The 12,251-nt window shown below is 34.9% G+C and overlaps 1 protein-coding gene across 1 annotated transcript in view; it reads left to right on the top strand.

The window, feature by feature from the left end:
* The window catches only part of Atr (ATR serine/threonine kinase), a 101,709-nt gene that overhangs the window by 44,793 nt on the left and 44,665 nt on the right, over window positions 1-12,251 (top strand). Inside the window, exons 26-30 of the mRNA XM_010608182.2 lie at window positions 1,466-1,603; window positions 3,620-3,830; window positions 6,813-6,991; window positions 8,800-8,964; window positions 10,770-10,861. Of these exons, the coding sequence (XP_010606484.1) occupies window positions 1,466-1,603; window positions 3,620-3,830; window positions 6,813-6,991; window positions 8,800-8,964; window positions 10,770-10,861 (785 nt within the window). The remainder of the gene's footprint in view (window positions 1-1,465; window positions 1,604-3,619; window positions 3,831-6,812; window positions 6,992-8,799; window positions 8,965-10,769; window positions 10,862-12,251) is intronic.

The following is a 12,251-nucleotide window of genomic DNA, read 5'->3' as shown; positions in this document are numbered from 1 at the left end:
CATATTCTAAAGGAAACCGGAATTTCTGTTTGAATATGTAGTACACTCAGAATATTTGTAATAATAATGATGGAAAGATTTTAAGACAGTGTTTACTAATAGAGAGTAATTATGTCTTTATTGTTACTAATGATAGGTTTTTAGTGAAAAGCTAGTTATTTTGTTTAATCAATTATTAGAGAATTAATATAATTTTGGTCTCCCCCCACCACCACCAGGGACTGTTGATCTTTTGCTTGAGAGGCGGGCGTGTTGCCACTGAGCTAAATCCCCGGCCCTAGAAATAGTATGTTTTAAAATGTCTATTATAGGGCCAGGGATTTAGCTCAGCGGTTCCACCACCTGCCCCACAAGTGCAAGGTCCACAGTTTGATCCCAGTACCAAAAAAAAAGAGAAAACTATTTTAGAGCCAGGCATGGCACATATCTGTAATCCTAGCACTCAGGAGGCTGAGGCAGGAGGATCACTGCAAGTTTGAGGCCAGCCTGGACTACATAATGAGTTCAGGGCCAGCCTAAGGTACAAAGAGGGACCCTGCTTCAACTCCTCCTCCAAAAAGTTATTATATTATCTCTGTACATTTTACATTGTAAAATCTATTTTAAAATAAAACAATGTGAATGCTACATCAGTTTTTACATAATAACAAGATTTGTGTAATAATAAGATGTCCTTAGTGGCACTTCTTGAAGGACAGTGCATCATCTAAATACAATTTATACCCTAAATACAATTTTTGTCAATTTAAAAATTAAACTACTGTGGTTAAAGTCAGATTTTACTAGTACCATCTAACCTTCAATTTTAAAGATTTTTCATTCAAATATAAAGCTTGCATTTAAAACAAAACTATCCCAGAGCTAGAAGTGGTTAATTTAATACTATTCTGTAATTCAGGGCATTCATAAAAGAGAGAAATATCTTGAAATTGCCACTAATAAATTATAATATTTTGAAATACTGACAGCAGTTGAATTTGAAACAAAAATTGTGAATTTTAAATATGCCTGAAATGTTTTCTTAGAACACAAGAGTATCTTTTTGTCTTTCATTCATGTACAGATTTCACACTAGGAATATATCAAAAATACACCTTTATTTTTCCACAAATCTTTATTTTAAAATATATTTTTATTTTAGCTCAGTGGTGCCGCCGCCTGCCTCCCAAGCACAAGGTCCTGAGTTTGATCTCTGGTACCAAAAACTGTAAGTGAATGAGACCATTTATTCTGTGGCAGTTGGCAGCTCATGTATAGGGGTTTCAGTAGCTCACTCATTTGGGAATATTTGGAATGACCAGAGAGAGGGTGAAGTGAAATCTTTTTCACTTATTGTACATGCCTCTCTCCATAGAGAGTATGTGCTCTGAGATGGCGAATTATCTCATTTGTTATGTTTTGACATTCATTCAGTAGAATAAAATATATAACACTACTTATTCCCCTAAACCCTTTGAGTTCACAGGTTAGACATGATCTTGCCAGTAAAATCTTCACCTGCTGTAGCATAATGATGAAGCATGATTTCAAGGTGACCATCTATCTCCTTCCACATATTCTAGTGTATGTCTTGTTGGGTTGTAATCAAGAAGATCAGCAAGAGGTGAGAAATACCATTTCATTTGGTTTGTGTACGTGTGAAATTTGGTTTTTCCAATGTAGTTAATATTAGAAAGGCTACAGATTATTAGTAGGAAATGTAGATCTGTGTTTACTGTGTATGTTCATTTACCTGTCTAAAAGCATACAAATCATTTTTAAACTTTTATTTAGCAAAGAAATATATAATGCTTAGTGCATAAAATTAGAAAGTATGTGTTATATATACCAGTACATATAGAACATGTTGAAAGAACGCCTAAGAAGCTACCAATAGTGGTTTTTCTTGGAAACAGTACTGTCAATAAAGGTAGGGAAAGGAAATTGTTTTACTTTTTAATTGTATAATATTTTGTGGCATGTGATTTTCTTAACTACATACATATAGCACTGTTCTTTTTATTTTTATTTGTTGTTCTATTTATTTTTTGCATGCTGGGACTTGAACTCAGGACTTTGTGCATGACAGCCAAGTGCTGTACCACTGAGCTATACTCCCAGCCCCACACTGTTCTTTTTTAAAAAAACCAATAATATTAATAGCATAAGCATGTTGTTGTATTTGTTGTTGTTATATCCTTAAAGTAAAAGTCAAAATTATACATATATAATTTTACAAATAAAACCATAATCATTGTTACTAGTATGATACAGACTTTGCTTCTTTTTTTTTTTAATGGCATCCTTGTGTAGGTATTGTTCTACAATTCACTTGTCCCCAGATTGAACCTATAGGTACTTTACCCATGAGCTACATCTCCAGCCTTTTTTATTTTTCATTTTGAAACAGGTTCTCGCTAAGTTGCTGAGGCCTTGAACTTGTAGTCCTCCTACCTCAGCCTCTCGAGGTTATAGACATGCACACCCAATTCTTTTTTTTTTTTTTTAATTTGCCAACATGAAGCGAAACCCTCTTTTAAAAAATACCGTGTAAGGGCCAGGGATGTAGCTCCGTGGCGCCTGCCTGGCAAGTGCAAGGCCCTGAGTTCAATCCCCAGTTCAAAAAAATAAAGAAAAATACTGTGCAATATAATTCTCCCATTTACATATAATTATCATATTTAATGCCATAATAGTGATTATAAGATATGTGTGTGTGTCCTTTTACTTAATTGGTAAAAATTCTGTATATATTCGGCATATCAGTTTGTTGCCATTCATATTTTGAAAAGTCCTTCTCAGTGATTTTTTTAAATCTTTGTTTATGCCTTTTGCATACAGAAATTTTGAATGTCAATGCCAAATTTAAGTCTTTTATAGATTCTGAACTTTAAGTCTTTGTGTCATGGCTTTTCTTTCTTCTTTTTTTTTGGTGCTGGGGATTGAACTCAGGTCCTTGGGCTTATGAGGCAGGCACCGGAACCACTGAGCTAAATCCCTGGTCCTGTCATGGCTTTTCATATTCAATGTACTATTTTCCTATATTTTGTTTATAGTTCTTAACTGATAAATTTAAATTTTACATATTTTTAGTGTAGTAAGTGATGTTTTGATACATCTATACATGGTGTAATAGTCAAATCAGGTGAACGTAATTATATCCTTAAATATTTATTTTGTTTAAACTTAAATATATCCTTAAACATTTATTTCTTCATGGTAGAAACATTAACTGTCCTTTCTTGTAAGTGTTTTTTACAGGGCAGTATCATTATCTATAGTTACCCTACTGTAATAGAATATATTTTCCGGTAGTCCTGTTAATACACTTAACCCTGTAATTACTCTGAAATTAATTTGTACCAATAGTATGAAATATTATTTTAAGCTTATTTTTTACCGTTAGTTGATAAATAGTTTCATTGTCATTCATTGACTAATGTAAAACATTTTAATATTTATTTTTGTATTTCTGTTAGTCATACTAAGTTCTTTTTATTTGCTTGGTTTAATTATAACAAAGGTAATTATTAATTTTTTGTGTTTTGAAAATTATCGCTTTAGAATAGTTCATCTTATATGTGAGATTAACAATAAAAGATGTTATATTGATATATTATTAACAATAGAGTTCTCTTAGGTTTATGCAGAAATTATGGCAGTTCTAGAGCATGATGATCAGCATACCATAAGTACCCAAGACAGTGCTTCTGATCTGTCCCAACTCAGTACACAGACTGTGTTCTCCATGCTTGACCATCTCACACAATGGGCAAGGAACAAATTTCAGGCCCTGAATGCTGAGAAACTTCCACAGAATAAATCCAACAGAGATAGGGTCAGTTCTAAAGGTAAGTTTTGTTTATTTTCTTTAAATTATTCACCAATGAGCTCATAGTATGTATTCATTCATTTGTCTGTTTGTTTGTTTATTTATTTGTTTATGTAATGGTTTTTGGAGACAGGATCTCACTATGTAATTCAGGCTGGCCTTGAATTCATGGTGATCCTTTTTGCATCAGCCTCCCCAGTGGGATTACGGGGATGTACCACCACACCTGGCTTTAATTCTGTAATTTAGGCATTAGCTCCAAAAAGACTGCTGTATGCACTTTTAAAAATTGGCAATAGTGTCTACTTTTCCCTGAGAAAAAAAGTGAGTTTATAAGACTCCTGTCGTCTTACTTTCACTTTCTTGAGCAAGACACGTATTTAATTTTTCTTTATATATAATAGGATAATTCCCTTAGAATATTTGTAAAGTTTAGATACACATTTTATATATAAAGTATAAAATAAATGACATGTTAATATTGTTAACTCATTTATTTCTCATCTCTTTCAGTTTATTGTATTTGTGTATGTGTGTCTTTTCATATTTAAGTTTCAAATTTCGCTGTGTCATCTAGGTTGCCTTCAAACTCACAGCAATCCTGCTTTAGCTTCCTGGGTGCTGGGGACTCTGGGCACCACCATGCCTGGCTTAAATTTTTGTTTGTTTGTTTGTTTGTTTTTAATACAAATTTTTTTTTGAACAGGGTCTCACTCTGTAGTTCATACTGCCCTGGAACTCACAGCCCAGGCTGGTCTTGAACTCACCGCATCCTCCTGCCTCATCCTGCTGAGTGCTGGGATTACAGGCGTGTGCCACCACACGCCTAGCACCTAGTTTAAAATTGAATTTCAAAGGAGATTTTAATTTCATTCATGATCCCAGAAAAGCTATCTTTATTTATTTTCTCAGTCTTTGCTAGTATTTGGTATCCAGCGTGCTTCCAAGATTATGCATATTCCACATTACTATACTACACCCTGCTGTTGCTGTTTCCCCATATTTCAGCTCTACTAATATAATAGAAAATGAATCTTAGAGTTAAACCTGAGAATTGGCCCCTGTTACGAGCATCTAGTAAGAAGGATACTGTTCAGCACAAAGTAATGGTTACTCTTCATGTCTTTGAATCCCTTTTTTGTTGTTTTTTAGTAAGTATATGGTCATAATCTTGCTTCTTTGTATCTCAGCCATTCTCATTGATAGCACAGACTGTCCACCCTAGGCTTTGGGGTAATTGAAACTTTTGACGGTCTAACAAACATGAAAAGAGGCCTTCAAGAGTTTGTGAGGTTGTGCTATGTGGTAATAAAGGCTATAAAGAGAAAGACAATTCCTGTGCTGTGTATAATGCACACCTTAATCCCAGCAACTCGGGAGTCTAAAGCAGGCGGATTTTAAGAGCAGCCTGGGAAAATGAGTAGACCTTGTCTCAAAACTAAAAGGGATGGGGATGTAACTCATTGTTCCCTGATTCAGCAGCTAGTAATGCCAAAAAGAGAGTGAGATTGTCACTTAAAAACTTCTCAATTTGTGTCTCTCTCTTGTTATCTATATACCCATTAAATACAGTAGTTTATTATTTTTTTAAAAATTTCTGTACTTGCAAATAATTATTTGCAGAATATTTTTCTTCAGAATTTGACTAACAGGAAATATATTTCCCATTCATTTAACAATTAAAATTTGTTCCTATTTCTAAATGGGAAAATGGTACTATAAAACTAAGCACTATTAACACCATTTTTACTAATACTGCAATTAAAATTCTAGGTTTTATAAATAACACTTGGAAGGAGAAGTTATAGCTAAGTAGTAGAATGCTTTCCAATAGCATGTTAGTTTCAATCCCCAGGACTGCAAAATAAGTGAATAAAATTATAAACTTGAAAATAAGAAAGGACTATTTGAATATTTTTAATTTCCCTTGTAGCTAGCTATATTATATTAATATTTTAGTAGTCATCATTAATAAACATTAACCTAATATCTTTTATATTAGCTTTACAACTTTTTAACAGTTATCATAGATTGACATTTAATTCTTTTCTTTTTTCTTTTTTTTTGGTATCGGGGATTGAACTCGCTCGGGTCCTTGCGCTTGCAAGGCAGGCCACCGAACCGCTGAGCTAAATCCCCGGCCTGACATTTAATTCTTACAATAACACTGAAAGACAAGTACTTACACTTTCCTTTTTAAAAATATTTTAAATTTTTATTAGAGCATGTTTGTAGTATATAATGATTATATTCATTGTGGAGAGTTGGTACATGCACATAACACATCTTAATCCTTTTGTTTTGTTTTGTTTTGATTTTTTTGGTACTGAGGATCAAGCTCAGGAGCTTGTGCTTGCCAGACAGGCACAGCTCCCCTGAGTGACATCCCCAGCCCTTATATTAATTCTTTTTACTTCCCCTTCACCTCCTCCCTGTCTCACTTTTCTGCCTCTCTTGATCTCCTTCCCATTTTCAGAAGATCTGTCTCCTTGTTTCCTATTATCTTATTTTTATTTTGCTCTTTAATTTATACCTTGGGATTATTGTATGAGAGAAACATTCAATATTTAATCATGTGTGTCTAATTTATTTCAGTTAACCTTATTGTCTCAGTGTATCCATTCTCCTACAAATTACTAATACTTATCTTGCATTTCCTTTTTATAGCTCAGAAACAGGTTCAGTAAATTAACTGTCCAAAATAAACTAAGTAAGGGGCTGGGGATTTAGCTCAGTGGTTTGGTGGCCTGCCTTGCAAGCACGAAGACCCAAGTTCAATCCCCAGTACCAAGAAAATAAAAAATAAAAAATAAATAAACTAAGTACTAATGATAGAGTTGCAGCAAGAACCTCTGAGCAATCATCCTATTATTAGTTATATCCTAAATATGATGCCCTAATATATTAATTTAGTGAAATAAAATGAAGCTAAGCCCTTAAACTGATACTTTAAAAGTTTCATCTTGTAAGTTTTCACTCTTTTTTTTTTTTTATAAACTAGTATCAACTATGAATTTTGAAGACTATCAGAGTGTAACTCGTTTTCTAGACCTCATACCTCAAGATACTCTGGCAGTGGCTTCCTTTCGCTCCAAAGCTTACACACGGGCTGTAATGCACTTTGAATCATTTATTATAGAAAAGAAACAAAATATTCAAGAGCATCTTGGATTTTTACAGGTTTGAAATTGATATTGTCAATCATTTTTATTATTTTCATTTATTCAATGTTTCATATGCTGTACTGGGTACTAGATATTTTTAGTACTTTATAAGCTTATAGATTTAAACCTCAATTGGTATAGAATCTTAAGTGCAGTGATATGCATTTGCTTGGATGAAGGACACTTTTCTCATCATGTATGTGGAGTGGGGTGGGAAATGGGAGTGAGAAAGCCATGGGTCAGGAAATGCTTGTTGGAGATGATTTTTAAAATAATGAGTGATAGTTAGCAGAAGCATCACCATGAAGTTGCAAAAGTACCAGGTTTGGATGGCAAAAGAAAGAGATTTGGGTAGAGAAGAGATCACAAATCATACAGGACTTTAAGTGGCCCATTCTTCTCTCACAGTATTAAAGTAGGACAGTATTAGAGTCTCGGTGGAAGTATAGCTAAATGCCTGTTGGAAGAGTCTGAAAGGGCTATGGTTCAAGGAATTTCTGTTCTCCTTGTAAGAAGTACAAGCTTGCATATGAGGGTGGGTTAGTAGGTAGATGTATTCGTTTTGTCAGGTATGAGGCATGAGAATGCAGGTGAAATAATGGTTTAGGTGGTACTATTATGATTATATAAGGAAGAGAAAATAAAGGCAGGGGAACTAATATAGTAAAATTAAATAAGAGATCAAGATTGGTAGACTTTTTCAGGCTAAACAAAGTGCAGTAAAAGAGCTAGAAAATTAGTAGTGTAGTCTTAGGATGAGCCCTTTCTGTCTAGCTTTGAGTCTTCCTTGTCTAGCTTTGAGTCTTTGGTTCATTAGTAAAATCTTTCCTTTACAAGAATGCTCAAATCCTTTGTTTTTCTCCTGCCACTTTGTATTCGCTTTTCACAACTAAACCCTTTAAAACTCCTTCTTCATGTTTTTTTGTTTGTTTGTTTGTTTTGTTTTGTTGTTTTGAGACAGGGTCTCACTATGTAGTTGAGACTGACCTGGAACTCACTATATAGCCTAGGCTGGTCTCGAACTCACAATGATCCTCCTGCCTTAGCCTCCTAAGTGTTGGGATTACAGGTGTGCGCCACCATGCCTGGCAAAACTCCTTTCTTATTAAGACATATGCTTTTTTCTTACTGTTTCTGAGATTTTTTTTATTCTCTTTTTCTTCTGTTCATTTCATTTGCTAGTGCTTCCTCATCAAAAAACTCTAGTCCCTGTCCTCAGCTACTTTTTTTTTTATCTCTACCCATTTCCTAGATTTTTCATGTCTTTATTTATTTATTTTTGTTTTGTTTTTTTTTTTGTTTTTGGTACTGGGAATCAAACTCGGGTCCTTGTGCTTGCAAGGCAGGTGGCAGAACCACTGAGCTAAATCCCCAGTCCTTTCCTGTCTTTAAGGAATGTCTTTATGCCAGTTGCTTCTCAGATTTTTATCTTTAACCTGAATATCTCCTTTTAGCCCAGATTATTGTGTTTTGGCTTTCTGAAATTTAAAAAAAGTTTAAGTTAAATAAAATGCTTATAAAATGTGCTCAACGAAAACTGGTATCAGTTGGATTCAAGGAGAGTTTCAAGACCTTGAGGTTTCTTACAACTCTCAGTAACAGTTACTAATACAGCTGTGTATGTAAGTGGAATTAAGAGTGGTAAGATAGAAGAATGCTTTGAAATAAATTTAAAGTTTACTGTCTTGAAACAGAATCTTGAATCTACCTTAAAACAGATGTTTGTTCTTTTCATGTATACTGGTGGATATATAATTGTTGTTGTTTTATTTTCCTGATTTTTTTTTTCCCTCATTTGACTATTTTTTAATTGTTGGAACAAAGAAATTGTATGCTGCCATGCATGAACCAGATGGAGTGGCTGGAGTAAGTGCAATTCGAAAGGCAGAACCATCTCTAAAAGAACAAATTCTTGAACATGAAAGCATTGGCTTGCTGAGGGATGCCACTGCGTGTTATGACAGGGCTATTCAGCTAGAACCAGATCAGGTAAGATGGCAGTTGATAAGGGCAACTTAAATCCCTGACTAACAATTCTGGGAATCTTACTTTCAGTACTTTCTTTACCAGTATCATAGTGTACTGTATCTGGAAAATTTTTACCCCTCTGTGAGCTTGAGTTTCCTTACTTTACAAAATAAGAGATTTATGCTAGATAATCTCCAAATTCCTTTCCAATGCCAAATCTCTATGATGTTAGCAATCTCCCAAATCACTGTGATTTATTTTGCAGTATATTTACTTTATACATTTAATAATTACAGTGGACCCTTAAGTTACAACCAGCCTGGCATATGAACAACTTGGCTAATTAGGTTAATGGAAGAATCATCTGACTCTTGTTATGTATAGTGTATACCCAGGTAAACATCCAGATCTCACCTGTATTGGGACTTACAACCTATTTGAGTTACAACGAGCCCTCAGGAACCAATCAAGTTTGTAAGTCAAGGGTCCACTGTATGACATTAATGTAATTTTAGTTTGCTATTAAAAGCATAAACTGGAGGCCAGGATTTAGCTCAGTGCTTCTGCCACTTGCCTCGCAAGCGCAAGGCCCAGAGTTTGATCCCTGGTACCCCCCCCAAAAAAAGTATAAACTGTAGGCCAGGTTTAGTGACCCCACATGTTATCCCAGCACTCAGGGAGACTTAGCCAAGAGGATCACAAGTACAAGCCCTGCCCAAACAACTTCACAGGTGAGGCCCTGTCTCAAAATTAAAAAGGCAGAGCTGGGGATGTAGCTCAGTGTAGAGGCCCTGGGTTCATCCCCAGTACCAAAAGAAAAGTATAAACTGCATCAAGTTTTAGTAATACTAGCCAGGCATGGTGGCCCATGCCTGTAATCCAAGCATTCAGGAGGATGAGGTAGAAGGATAATTTCGAGTTGAAGGCCAATCTGGGCTACATGGTGAGTTCAAAGCTAACCTGAACTACATACTGTGACCCTATTTCAAATCAAAAAACACCAAAAATTACTAGTAATACAGATTCTCTACAACCTGAGAAACTTTTTCGTATTTCACAAATGCATGCACCACACTAATCTAAACTCAAATGATCCATTACAATCACTGAACTAATGGTAGTAAGTTGTTTTCTGAGCCAGGAAAGGGATTTAGAATCATTAATATATAATTTTATTTCTTGATGTATAATCTTTATTGATTGATGGAATAATAAACTTAGATAATCACTTGGGATTTTGCTTTTTGAAGTGTTTGACGCTTTTATTGTCTCAGAAATTCTATACTGTATAAGGCCTTTAGTTTTCCCAATCTTCTTTTCTTTTTGGTACTGGGGATTGGACTCAGGACTTCATACTTCCCAGGCAGACTCAGTGCCACTGAGCTACATTCCCAGCCCCCCAATCTTGTTTTCAATTTCAAACAATATTGTACATCCTATTAACTTTTCAGACCCTAAAGCCCAGAATCTATATAAATAATACTATAATCCCTGCATTTACATTTTTATTTTAGCAATATGACAAGCAATCTTTAATATATTAAATACATTGGATACTTTTGTACTGATTACTTATATTTGATCTAAACCATAAATTAGAACAATTCTGGAGAAGTAAATTAAATCTGAGACTTAAAAAATTATCTTCATTTTTTTCTGTTACTTTAAGTATGTTAGGATATTGATAATAGGTTATGCTGTTGGGCCAAGCAAGCCAGTTGTTAAAAACAGGTAAGAACAATGAGGTAAATAATATCAGTTACACTCTGGTTCCCAAGATAAATTTGAAGTGATAATTGCTATGTTAAATATTTTTTAATTTGCAGATCATTCATTATCATGGTGTAGTGAAGTCAATGTTAGGCCTTGGTCAGCTTTCTACTGTGATCACTCAGGTGAATGGAGTGCATGCTAACAGGTAATATTTTATAAAAGAAGATTTTTTTCCCCTTCTATCTGAAAGAGGACTTTTTAATAAGTAAATTGGGCAGGTTAATGCCTTACTGAAGTAATGAAATGTTTCACATGTTTACATAGTGTTGGAGATAACAACAAATTTTTGTTTTCTACTTTTCCTTAAGTCAGTCGACCACTTAATCTCTTTTCTTCTTTCTCAAGAATCATACTTGAAATAGATTTTCCTTAACACAGGAAACTTCCAGAACCTACCTGCCACTGGGGTCACGCATTAGGACACTTTCTGGGCCTCAAAAGCCTCTGCACTCTGCCTACAGTATTAGCACCAGTTACGCATTGTGATATTTTTACATTTTTTTAAAAGTCATTTGTTTTCTTTTTGTTTTTACTATAGGAAGAGAAGCGAAGACTTGGTTCGTTTGTTTGTTTGTTTGTTTTGAGATAGGGTCTCATTGTGTAGTTGAGACTGTCCTGGAACTCACTATGTAGCCCAGGCTGATCTCCAACTCACAGTGATCCTCCTGCCTCAGCCTCCTGAGTGCTGCTGGGATTACAGGTGTGTACCACCACACCTGGCTGAGAAAGGAAGACTTTTAAGGATATTGGTACAGCCTCTCTGATTGCTTTACTTTTTTTATAATTTGGAGAGAGAGAGAGAGAGAGAGAGATGTATATATACACTGTTACTAGGCAACTAAATAGAAAAAGGTGCTTAGGCCAGGTTCTGGTTTATAGCAGATACTCAAATGATATAATTAATAAAGAAGAACTGGGCCAGGGATTTAGCTCAGTGGTTATGCTTCTGCTGCCTGCCTTGCAAGCACAAGGTCCTGACTTCGATCCCTGGTACCAAAACAAAACAAAACAAAACAAAAAATATATCACTGTGGTATGATTCTTTCACTTCTTTTGGAAAGATACCCAGCAGAGGGATGGCTGGGTCAAATGGAACCTCTAATCCTAGTTCTTTGAGGTATCTCCATATTGACTTCCATAGCGTGGCATAGTTTGTAATAGCTAAAACTTGGAAACAGCCCATCTGCCCATCAATTGGAAACTAGATAAAGAAGATTTGGTTTTTCTATAAAATGGAATACTACTCAGCCATAAAGAATGAGAAAGTAGATTCATTCATAGTCGAATGCGTACATTTTGAGGATATACTCCTAAGTGAAATAAATAAGGCACACATATGCAAATACCGAATAGTATCTCTATTGTGAAAAACTAAACTAGTACTCAAGATCTTAATGGGACAATTAGCAAATAGGAAGAAAAGGACCAAAGGTGTAGGGACAGTGAGAAAGATAGGGAAGGGGGAATAAGGGAAAAGGAAAAAAATATGAGAAAATGTATAAATATAATTAAAGTGTTTGAAGGTGGGGAGGAGG

Source organism: Fukomys damarensis, unplaced genomic scaffold (assembly GCF_012274545.1).
Source record: "Fukomys damarensis isolate Sample0158 unplaced genomic scaffold, DMR_v1.0_HiC HiC_scaffold_37, whole genome shotgun sequence".
In the NCBI taxonomy this organism is placed as follows: domain Eukaryota; kingdom Metazoa; phylum Chordata; class Mammalia; order Rodentia; family Bathyergidae; genus Fukomys; species Fukomys damarensis.
The sequence above is the reverse complement of the archived record's forward strand: the minus strand, read 5'-3'. Positions and strand labels throughout refer to the sequence as shown.